Source organism: Rutilus rutilus (genome assembly GCF_951802725.1).
Source record: "Rutilus rutilus genome assembly, chromosome: 14".
Classification (NCBI taxonomy): domain Eukaryota; kingdom Metazoa; phylum Chordata; class Actinopteri; order Cypriniformes; family Leuciscidae; genus Rutilus; species Rutilus rutilus.
Window position 1 is genome coordinate 9,606,966 of NC_140219.1, and position 25,939 is coordinate 9,632,904.

General features: G+C 36.4%; 2 protein-coding genes across 11 annotated transcripts; one reads left to right on the plus strand and one right to left on the minus strand.

The window, feature by feature from the left end:
* Nucleotides 1-225: 225 nt before the first annotated feature.
* On the plus strand, nt 226-5,868 carry gpx3 (glutathione peroxidase 3). Its single transcript, XM_084430507.1, has 6 exons — nt 226-669; nt 1,516-1,662; nt 2,965-3,115; nt 3,247-3,364; nt 4,289-4,388; nt 5,241-5,868. Exons 2-6 carry the CDS (start codon nt 1,579-1,581, stop codon nt 5,451-5,453), a joined length of 666 nt encoding a protein of 221 aa, XP_084286633.1. The 5' UTR covers nt 226-669; nt 1,516-1,578; the 3' UTR covers nt 5,454-5,868.
* A 635-nt stretch (nt 5,869-6,503) lies between these two features.
* On the minus strand, nt 6,504-24,444 carry tnip1 (TNFAIP3 interacting protein 1). 10 transcript variants are annotated; one of them, XM_084430495.1, is made up of 20 exons: nt 24,333-24,377; nt 22,296-22,366; nt 21,475-21,624; nt 20,250-20,431; nt 19,671-19,820; nt 19,479-19,567; nt 18,606-18,668; nt 17,847-18,041; nt 17,648-17,742; nt 17,243-17,378; nt 16,014-16,106; nt 15,839-15,904; nt 14,850-14,981; nt 12,894-13,022; nt 11,994-12,119; nt 10,857-10,982; nt 10,640-10,720; nt 10,329-10,514; nt 8,838-8,922; nt 6,504-7,585 (listed from the first exon to the last, which is right to left on the minus strand). In XM_084430495.1, exons 4-20 carry the CDS (start codon nt 20,392-20,394, stop codon nt 7,524-7,526), a joined length of 1,959 nt encoding a protein of 652 aa, XP_084286621.1. In that variant the 5' UTR covers nt 20,395-20,431; nt 21,475-21,624; nt 22,296-22,366; nt 24,333-24,377; the 3' UTR covers nt 6,504-7,523. The 10 variants fall into 10 exon arrangements, with proteins under 10 accessions (XP_084286621.1, XP_084286627.1, XP_084286626.1 ...); XM_084430501.1 differs by having other exon boundaries at nt 17,847-18,044; XM_084430500.1 differs by lacking the exon at nt 21,475-21,624 and having other exon boundaries at nt 10,329-10,516; nt 10,639-10,720.
* Nucleotides 24,445-25,939: the final 1,495 nt, after the last annotated feature.

Consider the following 25,939-nt stretch of genomic DNA (forward strand, 5'->3'; position numbering starts at 1 on the left):
AGCCTAGCTGCTGCTTGGTCCAGTTTGATAAAGGTCAAGTTTGTGTTAATAAACGCAAAAGATCCATTAATCCACCGAATGAGTAATTTGTTCGGCAAACAGTATAATAGTTTAATCAAACAGAGAGGCAGTCAGTCAGACACCTGTTTCTGTTGACAGGATATAATGGGTAACACAGCATCTGCACTGTAATCCTTAGATTCTTCTTGTTTACCATTATAAAGTGCTTCGTATCTAGTTTTTATTAAGAATATTTATTCTGTACATAATGCACTTGGTTATGCACTGCCCTTGTGTATCCTTTGCATCATTGGTTCAGTTTATAGCTTAGGAAAAATAATGAGATTGTATTTAAATGTATAAAAACAAAGCTATACTATAAAATAAAATAAATAAAAGCTATACTCTGTCAGCTTCCATAATTTAGACACATAATGAGATGATCTGAGGGCACCTGATGCTGTATAGAATATAAAGCAACATCAACATGAAGCTGCAATGCTATGTATGCAGTGCTTTGTGAGCTTTAGGAGGCTATAAGAAGATACATTTTAACAGACACAGGGAGCCAAAGTGGTCCGTGTGGTCTTTCTTTATACTGTTTCATTTTAATACATGATGGGCCATACATGTGAAGAGGGAGATACAGTAATCAAGGCTTGAGTCAAGGTGAGTAATTACGTTCTTTTTAATTATTATTATTATTGAACAATATGTCATGTACATACAACATGGCAATAAAAATAGCCTATATAATTAAAAAAAAAATTCTTCATATTGCATTTGAAAAGGCCTCACTTTGGCATACTGGAAGGGAGAATGATGTCTTATATGTTGAATGCAGTGTTATTTTAATATAATTGAGTTTTTATTAATATTTTGAAAGTAATTTTTATAATTTCTGTTTTCATTTTTGTATATATAGTTTTTATAAAATTGTATTTCAGTTTTAGTTTTAGCTGTTTTAGTACATCAAGTTAAACTAAATGAAAATGAGAAATGTTGCTATGGTTTTAATTTTAATTTGAGTTTCAGGTTAAGTTTGGCATTAAAATGTTTATTCAAAACCACGATCAAACTTAATGTTTTTTAATTCTGATTTCAGTTTCTTCACTGTACAATGTCATTAAATGCATACCAAGCTTAATAAAATGAAATTAAAAGCTTGCATGGCCATTTAATAAATACAAACAACTAAGTTATAGTCTCTCTCAAAAAAGAATAGTTATTTAGGCAATGCAGAGCTGAAGTCGAAGAACCTTTTGTGATATCAGTGTTGCCGATGAGCTGTTGAAAGACTGTTGCCAAAAATAACTGTCAACATTTCACCACCATCAAGCAAATAGCTTTAGCCTCAACTGTTTGAAACATAATTATGTTAATCAAATGTCAAATTACATTACAATAAAATCTTAGGCAGGTTAGATCTGCGATGAACAGTGCATGTATTTACTGTGTAAATATGTGGGATGTGGCTGGTGATATGATTGGCTTGTCTGCGTCACTCTCCTCCAGTGCTTTTCATCTCCAGCACAGCCACGCTTCATTCAGACGACACACAGACACCCTGCAGAGGCCATGGGGAACCAGAAGAATATCTGGATCTCTGCTCTGGTCCTGGTGGCTCTTTTACAGAAAGTCAGTGGACTATCCAATATCCAGGTAAGATAGACAGACACATACTTAATATACAGTTTTTAGTTTTGGTAACATAGGATTGCTCAAAGTGATGAAATAGCAACAGAGAGCATAGTTTAGGGAACATATTTTAATTTAATTAAAGTAGAAGGCACTGATTATTAAACGCAATAAACTATAAGTCAACAACCTCCAAGTATTTGCATATTACACTGACTTAAGCTTATAAAGTAAAAAAAATTGGGGGGGGGGATTATTAAACATTAAAGTTTTTAGTATAATATCTTTATTAAAACGTGTTTTCAACACAATGCTGTAAGAATGTTTAGGTTTTAGCCCATAATTCAGTGTGATTGAGTGCGCACTGTTTTCATCAGGAGCAGGTGAACGGGTTGCCACAGTAACTGAGGGAGAAAATAGATAAATAAATAAATGAAACAGGGAAGAGAAAATTCAAGAATCATGTTCAGTTCTTATCAATACCAAACAGCAAAAGTCAAGTCATGGTTAATATTTACTTTGCCAGGGCATTGCAACCCCACTACTACAGCTTCAGTGTGATGTAATCCTAAAACATTTCTATTCTGAAAATATAAGTACTAGATTAGATCATATTATGATCTTTTTTTAAGTTTTCTTTTCAACTTGAAAATTAGCCAGGTCAATGATTAAGGGATTGTCTGGGATTTCACAATTTTTAGTGATAATACAAAGGTCACTGCAATGTTTAAATAATGATTTTATTTCATGTTCAATATTGTTCAAAAGTGTGAAGATTTTTTACACGTTTTGAAAGTCACTATTTGATGAAAAATAATGGTACTATTGTGAAATATTATTAAAATTGAAAATACTTTTTATAAAATATTATTCCTGCATATTATGCATTATAAACATATTTATGTTTTTATAAAAGTTATTTTCCTGTGATGGCAAAGCTGAATTTTTAGCATCATTACTCCAGTCTTCAGTGTCACATGATCCTTCAGAAAGCATTCTAATTTGCTGATTTGCTGCTCAAGAAACATTTCTCATTATTATCAATGTTGAAAACAGTTGTGCTGGTTATTATTTTTGTGGAAACTGAAATTCTTTCAGGATTCTTTAATGAATAGGAAGTTCAACAGAAAAGCATTTATTTCAAAAAGATTTTTTTTATAACATTATAAATGTCTTTACTGACACTTTTAATCAATCTAATACATCTTTTACGGATGAAAGTATGAATTTATTTGAGAAAAATAGAGGTATATTTTTCATGAATGATTTAAAGAACTCAACAATGAAAATTGTGGTATAGTGTCAATTTATGTTTGTCTGTCTCAGGTCTGTAACCCAGGTGTAGGTGACACTATACACAACTATGGTGCAAAAACCATAAATGGGACCCAGTACATCCAATTCTCCCATTATGCTGGGAAGCATGTCCTCATTACCAATGTGGCCACCTACTGAGGACTCACCTTCCAGTATGTAGGCAAGTATGCAAACTGTTTCACTTATGTATAAATATTTATTTGACACATCTCATGACAGGAAAGCTTGAAGAGCAAATATTAAAGCTGTTATTGATACCTGTATATTGACTGTGAGTTTCATGCTAATCAGAATTGAATGCACTTCACGAGGAGTTCCGAGATGTTGGATTCACTATCCTCGGGTTCCCTTGCAACCAATTTGGGAAACAAGAGCCTGGAGACAATAATGAAATTCTTCCTGCATTAAAGTGAGTTCACTGTAAAAAAAGTACCTATTTCAACGTAGAATCTTAAGATCAGTTGCTCACTTACATTTTTTAAGTATAATCAAATTGGAATTAACTGAAATTTCAACTGAAATCTTATTAAATTGATTTAAAAAATTGAGCTGAATTTACTTATAGGGCTGGTTTCACAGACAGGGTTTAGATAAAGCCAGTATTAGGCCTTAGTTCACTTAGGACATTTAAGTAGCTTTTATAAATGTGCCTATAAAACATTACTGACGTGGATCTTGTGACAAAACGAAGGCACTCGCATATTATAAGATATGTCAGTGCAAGTTGCTTTCAGTTAAAACAGCTCAAACATGCATTTTAGTCTGGGACTAGACTTAAACCTTAAAGTTAAAGTCATGTTGTCAAAACAGAGACATTGATGAAACTAGCATTACCGGTACTAAAACTTAAACTAAAATGAAAAATGAAAACTGAACATATAAAATAAAAGCTTAATAAAACTATTAATAAATACTACAATACAGTATATAAATAATACTAAGATAACACGGGATAAAACACACTCATATTGACATGGTGCAGTTTAAAAAAAAAAACTGATCTTGCAAGATATCCAAAAGATAAATTACTCTTCAATTTTAAATCAGAAGACATAGTCTTCTAAGAAAGGGTTTCTCAAGATTATTTTAACCTTGAAGTTACTGGTCATCTGTCATGAGTCACAACAATCTGAGCATCAGACAGCGTGCAATTAGCTTCCTTCTCATCCATCATCCCCTTTAAATTACTGCACGTATCATATATCTTAAACCTAAAGGCTCTTTTCTGGAGTGATATCTGAAGCCACTTTTCTGGTCTTGGCTCTCTGAAGTCCCTATCTGTTTTCCTTATAGACAGACTCTTGATGAAACAAATTTCTCCTTGTCTTCATAGGTATGTTCGTCCAGGCAATGGATTTGTTCCAAACTTCCCGTTATTTGAGAAGGTGGATGTGAATGGAGACAATGAACAGGCCCTTTTCACATTTTTAAAGGTTGGTCATTGCTTAATAAAGCATATTTTGAAATCTATCTGAAATTGCTTGCAACAACGCAAGAAAAGCCCATTAGGACCAAAAGTTCAAAGAACAAAATCTCAGGCACAACAAAATTATTGATATGTAAACACCAATATATAGTGCACTTAAATGATATTTGAGCTGCCTGCATTCATTTAATATCTATATCAATATGTTTAGCTATAGATAAGTGTGCTTGTGTTGTCTTTAAAAACAAATATTATTTATAAAGGTTCTACTTTAAAGGGTTCTGTCAGGCACTTCATATGTAGAACGTTCCCATCATGGGATCATTTTATGGATTTCTTTTTTTTTTTTTTATTACACAATCAATTAAACAGCTCATAAACACATTATCGCTAGAAAAAATATCAAATAACCCATGAAACATGAAAGTATTATGCAATCATTTGAGACATTTGAGAACTTTTTTACGGTGTCCCTAAAGGGACATGGTGATGGAAAAAAATATATTTCAATGCTTTTGCGTTCGCTCACACAAGTTTTGCGTTCTCCCGAGAAGTTCGCTCACGAAAGCAAAGTTTCTTGGGAGAATGCAAAAGTTTTGAGGGAACGCAAATGTATTGCAAGCGAATAGAGTTTCTAGGAGAAAACAAAAAATTTGAGAGAACGCAAAAAGCATGACATTTTTTTAGTTCCTTCATCCGTACTTTTTGGAGTTTATACAAACTTTTTTTTTTTTCAGAGTGTATAACATTTAATTTGTATATGTTATTTTGTAAATAAATATACTTTTGAGTACTTTTGGGGACAGGAAGGGACAGAAATTATTGTGGCAGGAATTTCACATAGAACTTTCTCTTTCAGAAAGCTTGCCCTCCTGTGGGAGACAGTTTCGGAAATGCCAACAATTTGTTTTGGGATCCTCTCAAGGTCAACGACATAAAGTGGAACTTTGAGAAGTTTCTGGTGGGGCCAGACGGCAGACCTGTAATGAGGTGGTTTCCCCGAGTGAACGTATCTGAAGTTAGGGCAGACATCTTGAAATACTTCCGTCAGCTTGTACAAAAGGCTGATTGAATTTGAAAAGAGTGGATTCAACTGTACATTCGCATCTCTATCTCTTCTCCCAGCATAAACTGTTAAACTAGTCAACAGCGAGATAACATGTGGCAGTTTAAAAATGTAAACGTTTGTGAATTGGATTATTGGTATAAGAATTTGACCAGTATAAAATGGAAGAATTTTGCTCCTTCCTTCCAGTAGCTGTCAAGGGATCAGTTTGGAGACTGGCATGATGATGACGGGAAGGCTTGAAAACAGACACACTGTGGTGCCTGACCTGAGGCCGAGGGCCAGCGGGCAGCTCTTTAGTGCATTCAGGCTGCTCTGCTGTTCCTTTTCAAACATGTCTCGTCTCCTAAACTATCCTTTGAACTTGCTGCCTCCTCTGTGGCTTATACTCCGTAAATAAAGACTGTAATGCAAGAAACAATGTTTTCCTCTGGTTAATGCACGTCAGGGATATGAGAATTCAACGGGTAGTTTAACTATCACACAATAACATTTGGAGGTTTAGACAGTTAGAATATATTTATTATACTAATCAATTACAAAAGTTTCACATGAGATCTGCTTTCACCCACTGGAGAAAAAAAAAGTCATTCCAAAGAGCACAAAACCGCCAACCAGTAAATCATGGAAACGAGCAAATGAAGCACACATCTCAGAGTGCAATCTAGCTCAAAGACATTTCAACTTGAAAACACTAATCTTAACTCGTTCTGTTCATTAAATTCAACCACATGTTCAGAAAATAAATGCGTGTCTATTTTTTCTGTCAAATATAACACGTTTTTGAAGCAAATGAATTGCTCGCCTTTGGGAATATTATGATGAGCATACAAATCTTGTTGCGTTTGGTTCAAAGCATTGGTCTCTGCAGTTGGAGACATTGCACACAGCCTTCATGATGGCGGATGACCGTAAAAAAGGATAAAGGATATTATTCTTACCCAGATCATTTTGTTCCAAACATGTTACAATGCTTTTGAGTGCAACGTTGGACCCATTATAAACCAGACATCCAGTGATCGATCAAGAACGAGACCAATGAAAAGTGGGCTGGACTAATGTGATGCATTAACTTATTTATTCTGGCCCACTTTCTGTGATTGTGCATATGCACAAACACACAAACTCAAATCCTACAATCTTCCAGTAGCTACAATATGTAAAGGGAGACACAAAACAATACACTAAAGACAACATTACTTAAGACATTAAACCACACTCAGCTGTCAAAACAATAGATATAAATAACTTATCACTTCCATTTGCACATCGGGAATAATGTTTTTGAACACTGAATCATGAACAATATTAAGCAAAACTACTAGTTACTTCTGGCGACCATTTACTAGGACCAGATGAAGGCCCTCCTTGATCAATTATCATTTCAATTACAATCATAAGCATCTGAAAGATCAACAAGCCATGTGAAGAACATAATCTAATAGATGGAAAGGTTTAACAGGTGTTGTACAGTATATGGCTTCCTTAAACAATGGGACAGATGACTAGTCAGAGAGTAACGCCACCCTGTGGTGACATACGCAGACAGCGTGTGACCATCCCAACCACGGCCAATGAAGGAATCATGAATCAGTTCAGTCACATTCAACTGTTAGCCATTTTCAAGACAATTCACCTATAGAGTTACATTTTTGTAGATGCACATTCTTATATGTCAGGGAATCACTAAATATACTGTTTTCAGGTGGTTATTATTCAATTAAGCAGTGGAGATTTAACTCTATAGGTAGATTGCTATAAAAATATCGTTCAATCATATTATCCATTAAATAACTGACTTCAATTCCTGCATAGAATTATATAAAGCAGATAATTTAAACTTCAACAATCATAAAAAGGTAAAATAATAAATGTATATATATTCTTAATTTGCCAGAACAGTGTTTCACAAACAGGATTATAAAACTTAAGTATATAAACAACATTTTCATCAGTGGTAGATATATATATATACACAGTAGGAAAAAACAAAAACAATAGTTCACACCATGCCAACTGAAAATAAACTGCATCATGCTACTAGCCGGGAGCCATTCCAGGAGAGAGAATATGCGTTTAGTGCTTTCCGGGATCTATGTTCTGACGCTCCCTTTTCCCAAATCCAGTTGCTCCCATTTCTGCCAGTAAGAAAAAAAAAAAGAAGTTAAGAATTCTCATTTATAAAACATTATTGACCTTTTTACAGAAAATAACAAGATGGGTCATAATCAGTGTCAGAAATGTAAATAATGTAATGTATATTAATGAAGTTAGAATAGTTGAGAGGGGGACGTGATCGGAAAGGACTTGAACTCGCCAGAAGGTCACCAGAATCACAACAGCAATAAGTGTTGGCTATATTTGCATTCTGTAATCTTTATGAGCATTAAATTGTATTAAGTATAAAAACGGCCCAATTATATTCTTTTGTCAAAAGTTTAGGGTCAGCATTCAGAATTTTCAAAAGAGCAGCAAATCAGCATATTGAAATGATTTCTGAAGGATCATGTGACACTGAAGGCTGGAGTAATGATGCTGAAAATTTGCTTTGCATCACAGGAATAAATTACATTTTAAAATGGATGAAAATAGAAAACTCTAAAAAATTTCTCACCATATTGTGTTTTTAAACTGTATTTTTGATCAAACAAATGAGCCCAAACGACCCCAAACTTTTGAGCAGTAGCTTGCATTAAAAGATGAATAATTTAACTGAAATAAATGAATAATATAGGCTACTATTATGTCTGACACCTAATCAACAACACATTTATTTCTGAACCTGGTCATGATATTGTTAAAAGACCACATGAAATGCATTTTCAGGACATTTGAACACATTTCTGAGTAAAAAAAAAAGAGAATATTGAGCAGGAAATAATGTAAGACATGACTTGAGTACATCTGAATTTGATAAAAGTGTCAAAGTTGGGCTATGATACAACAACTAATATAAAAAAAATTGGTACTGCATATATAAAATATTGCATAGCTATATCAATTTAGAAGAATGTTTCAGAGCTGGAGAATGACATACGTGGTAAACAAACATTTTCATCTATAATTTACACTGATAAATCACGCACAATGGAAAGCAGATTGCATCATTTTAAATGTCATGTCAGTAGATGATAGAAATATCGGATAAACCCAAACTGAAACTAAACTTCATAGGCCTTGTACAATCATTATGAAATTTAAAGCTATTGCCATTTCATGCATCTTCTGTCATGGTTCTCACTGTCGTCATCATTTGAACTGCCTCCAGTGGAAGCTCACTGATTCAAACAGAATGCTTGAAATATCACTGGGTCAGACTGATATTGTGTGGCAAAACAAAATGGACCCTGGTGACGGGAAGAAAGGACACGCAGGATGAATAATTTATACCTGCAGTTTCTGGAGGGGGTCTCGCTGTGTCTGCTTGTCCTCTGGAACCACGCGGTTGTGGGAAAGATGACTGCCAGGGAAAACCCTGAACACACACACACACACGAAAGAAGAAATCATTACCGTTACAAAGACACGTAGAGATCTCGTTCCACTTCTGCACACTGAAGACACACTGTACCTCTCGTAAAACCCTGTTTGTACAGATCAGTATAGCCACATGTCTTTTTCATACCACATGTGGTTAACTACTTGAAAGTGCTGGAACGACACTATTGTGTCTGTTCCAGGATATGAAGGAAGAAAAAAAAAATCAGCAAAAAGCAGGAATTGCAGAATTATTTTTCACCACTAATCGAACTAACCTCCATTGAAAAAGCCACACACAAAAAAACAATAACAAAAAAACAAAGTGATGATATTAGTGTATGGACAATAGGCATGTGAAGTGAACTTGTACTTCAGTATTAAGTTAATTTAAACAAATACCAAAATGCACTAAATGTTGCAGTGATGCTTAATTTGTTCTTTGATACTGATTGTTTACTTGAATAACTGAACAAACTTAAAGCAATGCTTAATTAATTAAGAAATATGTCAAGGTTGTTTTAATTTTATTTAATTTCTTCATTCATATTTAAGTAAGACTGTGGTATCAATAGAGTGCAACAGTGCCCGCCAACTTTTTCAGTGGAGTTGGTTCTGGAAGTATTTTTTCCATTCATTTCTCCAATAAGGATTTCAAAAAAGTCTTTGATATAAGCCATGAACCAAACCAACCAGCTACGAGGTAAATCATAACATTTAATCAATCAAATTTCGATTTGATATATGCATTGATTTGATTCTAGTTTACTGTTTTGTGTTACTTTTCCTATTTGACTGCGTTAGAGTTTAATAGGTCTTGACGAAAAAAATCCTACTGAAAACAATTGTGAACCTTGAAATGCATTTCGTTTTTTTCCATTTTAGTCAACCCAATATTATTATAAAGCTGACTGCAATCATTACACACATGACTGGCAGTCTTCTGTAATCAAGAAAGGCAAGCAATTTCATTTTATTTTTGATAATAAAAATAGGAATCAAAGAATCGATTTTTCCCCCATCCCAAAAATGCATGCATACACACATACATATATATACACTGACTCGATTACATAATTTGCGGAGCTTCATGGGAGTGGGCGGACCTAAAGAGGATCTTTTGGTGCGTTTTGCTTGTTTCGACTCTCTGATTGGTGGAATTTTCTGTACAGCATCATGGGTAATGTTTTCACCACGAATTTCACTGTTAAAAACGTTTATTTTAAAACTGAAATAATGCAGGCTAACAGATTCATTATAAGCAAATACTATCTATTAACAACCTGATAGACAGTAAAGGCTGTCTTTAAAGTTTTATAAATTATTGTTAAAAATCTTTTTTTTTTTACTTCCGGAATCCAACTGTTGCATTCTATTTTACTGCTATTGCTATTGTATACTTACGGGGTTGACAGGCTGGAAATCCCTGCCAGGTGCTGTACTAATGTTGGGCATCCTGGGCGGGAAGTGTATGGGCCACCCCTCTAGACCTTGATGGCCCACCTGTACAAACGGGCCACAGTACGGAGGGCTTATCGGGCCATTGGCAGTGCCAGAAGTGGGATCGGACGTCCTCCTTTCTTGTTGCCCCTCCAAAACATGGAAAAACAAAATCTAAATGAGTTCCAGTTGTAATGCCACATCTGTAATCTGTATTAACAGCATTACTAGAGATTCTACCACAAGGTGGTGCTAATGTGGTACATTTGAGTTACCTGCTTATGTTGCATCTGTAGTCTCTCCAGTTTACACCTCTCGGCACGCTCTCTCTGACACTCATTCTGTGCTTGATGAAGCTGTGAACCAGAGACACTGAATTTAGGACTCTCGTAAGATTCTTTCATGTCTCATTATTAACTAAATGGACATTTTTCTGAAGTCATTTCATTGGTTAGAGCTGACATTCCATGCAGGGTCTGTGTAGCTTCTGACCTGATTTGTCAGATTGGTCATTTGACCCTGCAGCCTTTCCACCTGCCGCCTCAGATCTTCTTTCTCTTCGTTCATCCTCTCTCTATCACTCCTCTCCTTCCGGAAGTCCTCTTCAAAGATTTTCACCTAAGAAAAATGCTAATGATGAGAATGGAGATCTGCAAGATCTCTGCAGCCATTGGTACATTTCAGCAGACTGTACGGCTGTCTGTTATCAAACCTCAAGCAAACTGTATGACTCACCATGGAACCTTGACATTCAAAGCGTGTTTGATAAATGAGGTAAAAAGACTCGAAATCAATTCACGTAAAGTTTCAATGAGTGAAACATCAACTCCTAGAGAACCTCTGACAAAGTCTGACGCAATGAGAAAACTTAAAGGGACATTTCCCCGCTGGAAAGATGAATGTGTATTTAAGTTGGGTCATTTATGTAGTAGAAATGTAAAATTATTTTAGTGCCTTCTAGACTGAGAAAAGCCAGAAAACGTATTTTTGGCTCATGTGGATGAAAGACAACAACTCCCAGAATGCACTTGCCTCGCTGCCCTACAAGGTCACTCCCAAGCCACGCCTACCGGTCACAGAGGGCAGTATCGGAAGAAATGATACAACTAGGCTACTAGTTGACTCGAAACTGAAAAGACGCCTTTTTATCGTGAGATCCCCCTATGGGCGGGTTGAAAACATGCGGAACTAGCTCCTACTACTGGCTCTAGTCTCTCGCCTCTGGCCAAAAAAGCCTCCGATGATGCAAAATGACGTGCGAAATGTTTTTTTTCCAGACACACAATACAGAAATCTCTCGTCTCAGGGGGACATGAGGGAGGGCAGCACGGTCATTCGAAAATACTACCGGGTTTCTTCTGATACAAAGCGTAATGCTAATCGGTGAAGTATCCCTTCGAGTGTCCCCAAGGAGCTCATTCACTATTTGAGCTCATCTGACCACAGCAAGGCACCATGTCATATCAGACACACAAAATATATGAATTTTAATGCATTTGATTTGATGATAAATTTAGTCTGGTCCCAAATTGAAAACTGGTCCCAGGTCATTCCCAGTGCATGAAGTCTCCACTTGTTCAATTAACGTCAGACAAAAAGTATCCAAATTAAGTCTCCATGTGTTTGTACCTGCTCCTTCAAAACAGCTATCTGTGTGTGCAGCTCCTGCTGTCTCAGGTTGGCCACACCTTCTCCCAGGTTCATGCCTGGTTGGGTGGAAGCGGGAGAGTGGAGGTTCAAAGCTTCCTCTAATGCCTGTAAAAAAACAATCACAATCAGAACTGATGTTTGCTTTTAAAACAAAATTAAGCAAATATATTAAGCAGCACAGCTGTTTTCAACATTGATAATAATAAGAAATGTATCTTGAGCATCAAATCAGCATATTAGAATCATTCCTGAAGGATCATGTGTCACTGAAGACTGGAGTAATGATGCTGAAAATTCCGCTTTGCACCCTTGCTGAATAAAAGTATTGATTTCTGAATTATATTCAAACAGAAAACAATTATTTAAAATTGTAATAATATTTCTCAATATTACTGTTTTTACTGTATTTTTGATTAAATAAATGCAGCCTGGATGAGCATAAGTGAACCAAAAAATCTTACCGATTCCAAACTTTTGGACAGCACTGCAGTCATTGTTATATTAAAATTACTCTATAGTGATAGATGCCCCTTTTTTTATATTTTGAGCCCATGTCCCTGAGAAACTCTCTGTACATCCCTGTGTACACTGGATTGATTTTAATAACTTTAATATGTACTTGAAGTGAGCACCAAGCACTCAGGAAATACAATAATCTGATCGGGAAACAGTATTAGTAGATACTCAATTTTCAATGACTCTAATCAGATCGGGGTCACAAAAAACTTGATTGGGATATCCCTAATATCAAATAAATATACAAAAACTTTTTTTAAGGGGGTTGGATTAGTGTCTGCCTAACTTAAGAACATTAAGTCAAATGGAAAATCTCCATTTAGATAGCTAGGAAGCGTAGTGCATGTGTGTTTTGTGACTGACCCTGTTGAGCCGTTGGATCTCTTTCTCCTGGTATTCTCTTTGTTTAGTAAGTGGCAACAACTGGTCCTGCAAGTAACGCACCTTTTGTTTCAACTCACATGTCTCTGAGGTGAGGCACTCCTTCTCACCCTATTACAACATACAGAAATACACTGGTTAGCCACCAGAGCAAAACAGTCACTTGGTTATACATCTATACTTTATACAGTTGTGTGTAGTGTATTGACTGACAGTGAAAAGAGGGATTGTCTTTAAAGCATCTTACTATAAATGTCACATTTACAATTTAATACCCAAATCAATAAATGTCTTTGATTACTCAAAAAAAGTTATCTTAATCGTATTTAACAGCACAAGCAATCTGTCAAAGCACCTGACACGACACAATGAAACTATGACCTTTAAAGCGCCTAATATAAATACCTGCATTCTCCGCAATTTTTTTGTAATTCTGACTACTGTCTGAGACACAATGGTATCGGACACAAAATATGACCTGCGGTTCTGCCTCAAGGCCTCACCTATGGAACATCTGTGGTCTGCTGTGGGGGCGAGTCATGCTGACAAAACCTATGTAATGCTGTCCATAACTCATAAATAAACTAAAAACCATGAGACCATTAAGATGCGCAGATAAGTAGGCCGTGGATGTGAAAATGAAACCAGTCATCACATGACATGGTCTATGAGACTCAATAAAACTATAAGGCAGTTTATATGTCACTTGCTTGACTGTCCCCTGTGGGACTGAAGGGAAACTATCACTGCGTTCTAAGAATGTCATATGCCCGGTTAGAGGGAACGACTGGTGCTTCCCAACAGAAAACTGAAAGCACTGAATGACTACTTGAGGCCTCAAGAGTCTCATCGAGCTCCACAGGGGTAGAAATACCAGCAAAATGTTCCGAAAAGAAAAAATAAACGATTAAAAAAATAAAAAAATTCGGCAATTTTGGGATTGACAACCGCATTTACTTGTAGGTGTGAGTCTCAAATGTCCCGTTCAAACAGAAACTAGCATCTCGAATACTTTCTGTATGAACATGCAACAGGAGTCAAGCCTGTTTTCTCTTATCAGTAACATTAGCAACAGTGATACAGAAGAAATATAAAAGATGGCAACATCCATAAAACTGAAAAAACGTATAACATTTGACATGACAAGAGTTCAATTGAGCAGTGAGTTCAACCGTCAAATCTTCATTAACCGACAGCAGCTTTTATATCTGGGTGGAGATCGGAAGAACTCAAAACTGATGGGAGCAGCTCCAGTGGAGAACAGTGACTGGATCTAAAACCTTCATATGACGCAACGCTTTTATCTCCTTTGCCGTAAATTACCGAAATCACACATGAAAACCTGCACCACATGGAAGACAGACACGTGTTTGTGCATCGCAGAGCAGCTCTCTAACACTGTATGACGTGACAGACAACTAGTTGTCCAGTCCGGTTCCTGTCACACAGCACGGATTTTCCGAGAATGTGGTTTTGAGATCAACAATTTTACCGGCGAGGGTTCGATTACAGAATGCGGTTGTCTCTCCAGTAAATAACAGTACTGTATGTGAACGTAACCATATTAAGAACTCAAATACAGGACTAACAACCATACTCTTTTGCTATGTGAACGTGACCATAAAGAAGTGTTTATTAAATGGTCTTTTTTTTCTCTTGCTAACAGCATGAAGTAAAAAAACAAAAAAACACCCACTTATACAGGAAGAGACTGTCTGACAAACATGTAAAGCTGTTTTGTATTTCAAGCCCTTAAGTAGCGGGTTTATCTGAAATGAATGAAACTGGCATAAAAATGTTATATTCAAATTAGCCAGAAAACACCAAATAAATAGAGGAAAACTTTTGGACTTTCAAATCAGTATTTCTCTGCACCTAAAAGTCATATGTTCTGATTGTCTGTGGGTGTGCCGTCTGCGGTTGAGAGTAAAGGCGTACCTGCACATTGTCAATCTTAGACTTTGCGAGGAGGAGTTTTTTATCATAATCTCTTTGTCTCTGTTCACGTTCTGCTTCGAGCTCAAGCACTGCCTTCTGGGAGTCGGCAAGCCGCTGCCGCAGGTCTGTGATCTAGGAAGGAGAGAAAAGTCATAAAGTGATGAAGACTCATCAGTTTTTTGGGCATTGGATACATCTGTTCATACTAACACAAAACCATGATCCATCAGTTACAGAGCTGCATTAAACTGGCCAAAAAATTTTGTGTATCTTTATCAAAAGTTTAATAAGGGATTGTAATCTATTTCATAATAAAAAAAACAAAGCAACAAGAACAAAACAAAAAAAGAAGAAACAAAAGGTTGTTTTTGTTCCACTGCTCTAAATTTTAACACGATCCCCCCATGACGACAGAGGATGTGTGTAGAGAAACAGCCTCGGGTTTTTTTTTTTTTTATTCGTTTTTTCTCTTCTATCAGGCCGAGCAGATGCGGAGATGCAACAGGCGTCACTATCTCTGAGCTGTGAGATCACGCGGCTTTGCAACCTTGGCCAGCCCCTATGGCGAGCCACAACAGGAAGACAGTGGGTATGGCCGAGGTGAGGGAAATTCTGCCAAAGGTGTGACAGGAGGGGCCTGTGGTCTGGTGTGCAACACTGTGACACACACACAGAGCAGCTTTCCATTCCTTTGCCCCAGCAGCATTTCCACCGCCACCCAAATGCAGTAACATGGCCTGTCAGCACCCTTCACTTTCAACAGGAATTGTGATCCTGTGATGATTCATATGGTACAATCTCCCACCTCCATTCATATGTGCAATACCGGCTTGTTGGATTCATTAAGCAAATGTTGTTTCTAAGTAGAGTGATTCATGTTTCTTTATATTTTTATGTCATGCTTACCAGCAATAAGGTGAGCCACAAAGGTTACAAGGCCAATTGGAACATATTTATAGAGCGCTTCTAATGTATATGTTGTCATGTACCTTCTGCTCAAACTGTGCTTTCATAGAATTCCACTGAATGTCCCACTGTTTGTTCACCTCCAGTACCTAAGAAAGGTCAAACGCAAGAGTTTACACGTCAGAATTAAACGAACGGGAAACTATGACAGTAGTAATGTCAGCATGAAAAAGCAGGGGACCTCCAGTAAGTTCTTACATCTTTCCTCTGTTTCTCCAGAAGCTTGATCTTCTTCTCGTACACCTCCGGATCGCAAGTCTTAGATGGTGTTTTTTCCACAGCTTTACCAGACTGTAAATTTATTGGGGAAAAAATGTAACCAATTTTGCAATACAAAATTGCAATTATGCATTTGCAGCCAAATACTAGTACTTTGGTACCAAGTCAACACTAAAATTAACATAAAAAAAAGATTGACAAGGGCTTTGACCTTCAATAAAAACTGATAATATAAAAGCCTCTATCTATTTATTATTTTGGTTTATATTAATCTAACAGCCGTACTTGCAAAAGAAAATCAGAAACTGCTCTTAAATGTTCTTGTTTTTATAATTACTGGAAAAACTTAAACTTAAGTTTAATGAACTGAAAAATACTTAATTGAATTGTTATATTTAAAGGTTTTATTTATTTTAATATTTAATGAAGTGAAAGTGGAATTTAAAATTTTTAAATCATTTAACCTGATAATATTTCCTATTATCAATGTAAAGCTGCTTTGGAACAATCTGCATTGTTAAAAGCGCTATATAAATGAAGATGACTTGACTTTAACCAATATACAGTATAATCCCTTGCTCTGTGTGTGACCAAAAAAATGTATTACCAAATCTGCATCCATCCTATATCTTTTCAGCATAACTGAAACTCAGTATGAATTGTCTTCCCATCTAAATGTCATAAAATATCCCCAGCAGACTTTAAACTGAAAACTGATAACATAACGTAATCAATCACAGCAATTAGCTGACAACCGACCAAAGTACACCAGAATTTTCCCATCATACTACAGGAGAGTAGTCTTGAGGTTGAGTCAGAACATAACACAATGACCATATGTATTGTTCTTCAATATTTAGTCATAGTGAAAAAAAAGCCCACAAATGAGGAACTTAACCAGAAAGACCATTGAGGAAGAGCAATATTCAGAGCAGAGGTGGTATTCCCAAAACTAAACTGACTCAATAAGAAGCCTTTCAATTTAGAATCCGGAGAACAATGTGCATGTTGGGTATTTTTTCTAAGAACTCCGACTGAAAAAGGCACAAAAAAAACGCAACTAGGCCACGACATCACTGGGCTGAAAGGGAAATTAAAGACAAAAAAAACCCGGCACAAATTTAGAACAGCACCAGGAATTCTGTGGTGATGTCAGCTGAGATAAAAAGGTTCATGGAAAAAAAAAAAAAAAAAAAAAAAGTGCACACCTGCTGAGTCATGGTCATTTCCACCTTGGTTTTGGTTGCATCCTCCTTCACCGGCTCCTTTTTTGGGCTTGGTTGCTCAATAGGTGCTGCCTGGCCTCCTCCGCTGACCTGCTCCTTCAGTTTTAGGTTCTCCTGCCTGTCCAGAGAACACAGAACCAAAATCAAAACTAATGAATGAGGGGAAAAAATGATTCTCTATTTGATACACTCAGAGTTTAAGAGCAAGCATTAGATGGAAAGACCCCTCAGTTCCAGCACAGCAGGAAATACTGGCCCGCTGTGATATTCTCACAACTTACTCACACCAGTCCTTCTCACAGATTCACAATGGGCTTTTTTTTTTTGTTCCATGATTAAAAGAATGAACGAGTTTCTGAAAATAAACTTAAATGTGAACTAAATTACCTGAGCTGTTCCAAATCACGGTTACGGTACTGAAGATCCTCCTCCATTTTTTTCCTAAGCTCGTTGTTTTCCTGTCTTAGCTGTTCGCAGAGCGTCTAGAGATAAAAGCGAATTAAATACTCAGCAAATCAACCTTTGATTAATTCACATAACAGCCAAAACAGATGCCCAGAAGGTGTCATGAGCCCTGCCGTCTCACCTGTAGGAGAGATGTTCTCTGTTCGTTCTTCTGGACCTTGGATGATAAGTGGTGGAACTCTACCGCCATGCGGCCCAGGTGAGCCAACAGCTGGTTGGGATTAGACTCTTCAGCAAATACACTGAAAGAACTCTCCAGTCGTCGGAGTTGACTCGCCAGCTCCATGTTCTCCTGTGGCAGGTGCGTCACTCCAGCCTGCTTTAGACAGTGGGGTTTACCTTTATCTTCTTTTCAAAAACATCCCTGACATATAACACCAATCACTGGGCATCAAGTGGAAATATCTACCCTATTTCTTTCTCCAATACACAAGAAGAGCATTGTGAAACCATAAACTGAAAGTAAAAAAAGATCCTCAAATACCTTTATACAAATATCTCCAGTTGTGCAAATTTGCGAACAAATTTTTTTGTCACTTTAACTAAAGAGGTATTCCATAAACTGACACACACACATGAGTTTGTCTATCTGCTTACTAACTAAATCCTGGAGTTTCCCTCTGAGTCATCCAAGGAACAGCCTCATACAGATACGTTGATTCATTACAGTGAATAAATCTCTGATAAGGAAGGGCAGAGAGAAACAGCTGAGCAACTACACTGACTGGAATCTGTCACATGACTTACGTCCGCAGCACAGAATGACAGAATACAGAATGTTTGAAACAGAGCAATAATCCAGAAAAATACACACAAGTTCATACACGTGCCGTTGAGTGACTGCAGCTGCCCAGGATTTCCTAACATCCCTAAAACTCACCGTCTGGGTTTCAGAGAGCGTCTTCTCTTCCATATTCACCACCTCAAACTCCGATGAACTTTCCTGTAAACACATGAAATTACAGTGTTACAACACATGTTCTGACGGTTACACACAATATCAATTTAAGAATATTTTACCGTTCCCAAAGGAAGAAAATGATGAGCAATTGACAAAACTGCAAGTTACATTCCCATTAGCTTTTCACAACATGATGTGAAACAGTATATATTCACATGTAACACAGCTTTGAAGGGAATATAACGCATTATAACACGTGCGTTGCTATAGTCACAAGGGATATTTTGCTGTTCAAGTTGGACCAAAATAGCCAGCAAATCACAAAACTTAAAGTTATATTCCCATTGTAGGCTCGCATTTTGTAAATATTAGGCTACAAGTGGATATAATATATTATTTGTATTTGTGTTTATTTATATATATATATATACACACTGTATATATCTATATAAATCTGTATCTTATTCACATTTCAATTTTGTCTCTGTTTACTGGAAGCTTCTTCAGTCACCAAAACAAATTCCTTGTGCTTCCAAAAATACTTGACAATAAAGCTCATTTTGCAACATTAAATCTACATCATTTGATTGTATATTCACATTATAAGATTCTCACACCATTACGCGTGAATAATAGTATAATGTTTCTAAACATCGAAGCTATATTGGTAATATGACACATTATAGCATGTGACGTGATACGCTTTATACAATATTAACTCAATGGATATTCTACATGGGATTCAAATAGACAGAAATTCGCGAATCTGGAAGTTACATTACTACGTTGCATAACATCACTAATTTGTATTTTATAACTTGTTATAAGAAGTGATTCAGTAGAAGTGCTTACAGTTGCCTCTGGTTGTAAAGTATTTCCAGTTAAACAATCCCGAGATTCTTGTCGTTCTGCTGTAGGATGACTGCGAAGTTTTCCATGACCTAAAGGGAGCCAAAATCACAAAAGATCTGGTTTAAAACCAGGTCTCTCCGGCGTCGAACCCTTCACTGACCTCACGCCATCAGAATAATGACAGCACTGTACCTTGTTTGTCTGTCTGAACAGGGGCACCCATGCATAGACTGGAGGCAAAGCTGGTCGTAGATGACTTCAGCACTTCATTGTCCCTCACCAACTCCTCCACCCTCTTCCGAAGTTTTGCTGCCTCTGTCTGAGACTCCTCTAGCAGATCTCCTTTCAGTCACGAGAAAAACAAACAATGAGTTATTTGACATAAGCACAGAGTGAAAGCATGGCTGCTCCTGACACAACAGCACATCAAATGGCACATTGACAGCTTCTAAAAGTCGAAAAACTAGAATCACTTCATTTTTCTGTTCTTGCCCCAATAGAGCGATAAGCCCAAAATAGCAACACAAAATACCGGTGATTTAATACAAGGGTTTGATGACTCAGACGTCCTGAATGAGCAACGTGTAAGGCATTTAACTATATGTAACCTCAAGTGTTCAGCTTAGTCATTGACAGATGTTGAAATTGAAAATGATAAGGTGATTATTATAAAATCTACCCAGGTGGCTTATATTAACCACACCAGCCTGATCAATCAGGTTATTGATTCTCAAAAGCATTAAAAACGGGCGTCAGTTTCAGATCCCTCACCTAAACTCTTCAGACCTTTCATTCTCTCCCTCAAAACGGTGTTTTCCTCTAGCAGCTGTCTGTAGCTGAGGCTGCTGGCCTCGTCTTTGACCTGGCAATCGCTCCCACCGGGATCATAGATGCGATACGGGCCTTTTCCCTCCATCTGTCACCCAGTCACTTACCAAACATGTTTCCCTGTACTAAAACAAAGAAATCAGATGGTCATTCAGTACACAGTCATGGTCATACATGGTCATACAGTACACAGTGTGTGTACTGTACAGACAAATTAAACAAAACTTTCAGATTACTAATGCAACATGAAATGACGGCATGAAAGTGCGTAAATATTGTTAATTTGCAATTCAAAGAGTGGCATTTGAATAATGGCATATTGGGGATTTCTCTTTGGCTATTTCAAGACATAATGATTTGAATGTACATCTTTGATATCATAACTAAAATGTGTCACAGCAGTCAGAAAGATTTTCTAAAACAGTTAATAGACAAACAATAAAGACCAGCATGGATCCAAACGACCTTACAACCAATGCAAATGACATTTACATAAGTGACGCATCAAACTAGCAGCCAAACTAATTAATAATCAAGAGCCACCAGACATATCTCAGAAATCCTAATAAGATAATCCTCTTGGACACCAAAAACACAGCCACCTACCTTCACAGAAACAGCAAATCCAACAAACTAGACTAAAAGCTAAACCCTTTCACTTTCCTTTCCACGATAAGACCTGTTTAAACAGATTTGGTAGTGTCAACATCATCGCTGAATGATAGGCGCTCTTAGATAAGAGGAAACCTCATCTAGAGGATCATGTTTATTTCTAATCCCCTCCAAGCTCTTAACAATACGACTTGAAAGAGATACAGTACGGAAAGCTTTAGCTTTTAATAAGCATGAGCCGAAACCCCCTAACGTTAACTTACCCACACAAGGTCAAAGCCAACGTATTTTGAAGCCTAAATAAATGACTCACTATAAAAACAAAAACATGATGCTATTAGCTTAGCACCCAGCTAACAGCAGGTGATGTGTTTACCACGCTAGCAGACAAAAGCTTTCACGCTAAGCTCTCTCTAAAACCACAAACAGCACCTAAATACGCTCAATAATGTCCTAGGACAGAATAAAACATAGCGGTCGCACGATAACGATAATAATAAGCTGTATTTTACCGTTAGTTTTTTGTTTTCAATGAAAAGAAGAGCTCTTTCTGTACCTTGACGGAGATGCGTCTTTGATCGGCCGGAGGTTTGCGGAAGTGGTTCGCGGCGCGAGCGGAGCCGGGAAATTCCGCAGATGTAAACAGAGCCGCGTTCACTCTAGTGATGGGAAGTCCGACTCATTTCCGCGATTCGGTTCTTTCGAACTGTTCATTTGATAAAGCACAATACAGTAACTCTTTCACCATTTTTACATGCACCATAACGTTCAAATAAATACATATTTTGGCCTTTTTTCTAGTTTTATTGATAAGGATGTTCATTGTATTGTAATATTCACTATGTGTGTTAATAAATCTATCATAATCAGGCCATAAGCATATTTCCAGCCCACTTACATGGACACTCTAACTCACTCTGTTCGCGGATCATTACGAATCGATTCTCATTACGAACCGCTGGGATCGAATTGTTCAGACCCATTGTTGTGAACCGATTCAACTGATTCATGGAAAAGATCCGAAACAAAAGAATGATTCATTCACGAACATCGTTAGTTTGCTCGCACTGAGCAGCCGCATACATTTGAAAATTTGTTTAATAGGCTATTGATTTGGTGGCTGTACTGGGTTATTTTGATGTCTGAGCCCATATAGATTACTATAGAAAAAAACCGACTCATTTTCACATAGTATGATTGGATGCCGTGTTTTCACTAGTTATCCTGCCCAATGTCATGTAGCCTACGTGAAACATTAGTGGTCAGCATAAACCCTACCCTACCAAAATGTCTAAAAATGTTTTATAGGTCTGTGGTTTACAAATGTGGGTAAAGTATAGACAACAAATTTATATTTAGTAAAAAAGAGTAGCTTACTAGATCTGCTTTTAGCCAGTATACAGTATACTTTGCAGTATAGGCCTACTTATCAATCCACCTGGATCAAACTGAAGTTAGGAACACACACAACACAAAATCACTTTTCATTTTCATTGACAAAACAAGTAGTTATATAAATAATATGCATCTTTGTATCCCGGGTGCACTATTTTTGACCCTCATATAGCAGAAGCATATAGGCTGCACGTGTAAATGTATGTATTCAGGTTAGGTTAAACAATCTAATAGTTAATCAGGTGCCTGCCATACTTACTCATAGGGGTGTAAGTTTTCTTGGAAACTTTAATCAGTACTGCAGGGAACTAAAATAGCTGTTTCAGCTGTTCTAACACCATTAGCCTAGTTAACGTTAATACATTTTATTTTATTTTTTTACTTATTCAACTTATTTTATTTCTTAAATTTGAGTGTTCAAAATAGAATGCTGTGTTTACTAGTAGGCCTACAAGAAATTCACAAGGAAACAGATAATGAGACGTTGAATTGGGTAACATAAGAGTTGTCATAGTTGGCCAATTCTGGAATTTTAAACATTATAAGCAAATGACTGTTTTGTTTGTCCTTTATAAATACTTTCAGAATGCTTAACATAAACATTACAATAAGGTGGGCATGTCCAAGTTAAAGGGACAGTTCACTAAAAAATGAAAATTCTTTCATCATCACCCTCAAGTTGTTTCAAACCTGTATGAATTAATTTCTTCTGCTGAACACAAAAGAAGATATTTTGAAGATATTTTAAGAACAGTTGATGGGCCTCATTGACTTCCATAGTATTTTTTTCTCCATACTATGGAAGTCAATGGGGTCCATCAACAGTTTGGTTACTCATATTTTTCAAAATATCTTATTTTGTGTTCAGCAGAAGAAAGAAATTCATACTGGTTTGGAAAAATTGAGGGTGAGTAAATAATGACAGAATTTCCATTTTGGGGTGAACTTTCCTTTTAATACCTCAGTATGATACAGAGTATTTAAATATGCATTGGAAAATAGCTTCGAAAAAATACAGTCATGATGAGGAGTGCAATTTGAAAAGTGCTTGGCATAAGCTTTCAGGAATTTTATTGTCAAAAATATTCCACAGGTCTTAAAATAGTATTTTGACAGGAAAAAAAAAACAGTCAGGAGTTGTAATTTATGAGAAAATGTACATTTTACTCCATTATGAAGAGAGGGTTATGTCCAGCTAATTTAAATAATTTTCAGGGTTTGTAATTTTCAGCATATTTTTTAACCATTGAGGTTAACTTCAGAACAAAGGGATTTCCAGATTTATCAGAGTTCACTTTTTTGTCCTGTAATCCAAGTATGAATATTCAGTTCCCATCAACACCATAGAACAATAATATTTTAGGAGGAAATTTAATGCAACTTTTATATCACTCATTTTTTTAGCCATCAGAAAGATTAACATCCTATTTGTAAATCTCACCCTGAACTGAAAATAAATGGTGACATCTTGTGGAAATTTACCACTGTGATATTTAAGATTAAAATCACACACATAGTTCTGCCACATATGCGTGCAATCTGAATGTTTATTGAGAAGTCTGGTGGTAACGTTTTAAAATAAATAAATAAAAACTTGTAATATGATTTATTTAAAGCATTGGTGGTCAGCAATCAATCAACTTTAAAACTTAAGAGTCCAAATTAAATATCAATGAAATTAAATACAACCAAGCACAGTTTGAAAAACAATGAATTATAAAAGTACTGTTTAGAAAGTTATATAAGTTTGAATAGAAAACACATGCACCTTTTAGTAAATAATACATATATACTGTAAATAGGTGACTTTTAATAGCCTACATTTTCTATTGAAATGTACTACTACATCATCAAAAAGAAATACCCTTTCATCAGAGCTTTTATGGAAATGCAAATATACAGATTTACTGGTATAATTTCCCATTACATTATCCAAGTTTAAAAAAACTAAGATACAGCATTTTTTTCTTTCTATTAATACTAGAAAATGCTCAATAAAAGAATGGTTCAATTACTCACCTACACATTATACTTGTGTCCGAGAGGCGTTTTTTAAGGAAACTAGTGGCAATGGGGGAAGCGTTTGCTGTGTTTTTAAACAGAAGGGGGAATTCCCACATAGTGAAAGGCCTGATATTTTCAGCTCAAAAGTGGGGCCTGGTATGCGTCCAACTTTAGACTGCTTAGCTAAGTGTTACCAGACAACACATATATTTAATAGTAACACAGCATATTTTGACTGTTTAAAAAGTAAGTTGTAAAACAAGAGTGAAGGATTATTTTATCAAAATTGCTTCATTAATCAGCAGTTTAATGCCTGATATTGAATTACTGCATTCTAATGTACTCCATCATTTTACATGCATTTGCTTTGAAAGTGTCCCATAAATAAATCTCAACAAAGAACAAAGTTCATAAAACAAGTAGAATTGCAGTTTTGTTGTTTTAAACCAAAAAAAAAAAAAACAACACAATTACATGCACAATGGAAAGTGCACTGATAAAATGACCTTAAATATCTTAACTAAAAAACTTGCATGCAGCTTTTGCAAAGTCAACAGAAAGTGCACTTAGAAATGCACAATGTTATCTCTTCATGTTGTTTAAGATTGTCTGCATAGTAACCTTTTGTCACCTCTGACATTAAGCATCTCGTAACACCCTGCCTGGAGGAGAGTTCATTTTGTCTTTGCTTTTGCATGTACAACTGTTCACACACAGTTGAAAATATCAATATGATCATGCACTTGATGTTTTGTTCTGAATTTAACTATGCTATTGCTATTGCAGACATCATCGATGGTGACTGGGATGTTGGTCTACTTGCAGGGGATTTCCTAGCCCCACAAGCTTTTTTCTTCTTTCCTCTTTTAACTAAAGATGGCCTGACAACAGCTGCGCTCACACAAAGACACGTCCGCACACACACAAACACAAGCGTGCTCGCACACATACACATAGACGCAGACAAGACTATATGAATTGATGATTTGGGGGCTCGTTTTTTGCACAGAAAAAGCTCTGTCAATGCTTCTACTCACACCCTGAAATCTGCAGATGACAATAGTGTTGCTGTCTGCTAACTAGGAAACATCTCTCAAAACTGGTGCGAAGCCCAAAAGACCAGAAAATGTGTTGAAGTTCAGTTTTCAAAAATAAAAAAACACTTACCAAAAGGATATGTAATTAAGGTGTGTTGTGCATGGCTAAATCCAATAAAAGCAATGTGTTCAGGGCAGACCCAAGTACATATCTAGTCCTATGCATTTTCTCTTAGTTTTTAGAATGCCATTATTATGCTTTTTTTGTTTGACGTCATAATGCATGATTGATTCTGGGTAAATAATATCTACCGAACATCAAATATCACATTTGCCATCTGCAATCTATAACCAGATATTTCCTATTCAGAACAGAGTTACACAGATTAAAACAGGAGGGAATTTCCTTATCTTGTGCGTCTGCAATGTAAATAAAGTTAATGACTGATCTGGGTGAATCAGCTCTAGACCATAAAAATAAGGACGTGAGAAACGTCCGCTGCTGAGTGAAATACTGAATGATTTAGGCCAATGGTTTTCAACCGAAGTCTTGAGCCAAAAACAACAGCAGGTGAAAAACAATGC

Bases quoted from the DNA above. Each gene is read 5' to 3' on its own strand.
- tnip1 (XM_084430494.1), bottom strand. From the start codon at position 20,394: ATGGAGGGAAAAGGCCCGTATCGCATCTATGATCCCGGTGGGAGCGAT. The intron at 19,821-20,249 runs GTGAGGGATCTG...CGTGACTGAAAG, and splicing joins GAAAGGTCTGAAGAGTTTAG to GAGATCTGCTAGAGGAGTCT. The intron at 18,669-19,478 runs GTAAGCACTTCT...ATGTGTTTACAG, and splicing joins CTTTACAACCAGAGGCAACT to GAAAGTTCATCGGAGTTTGA.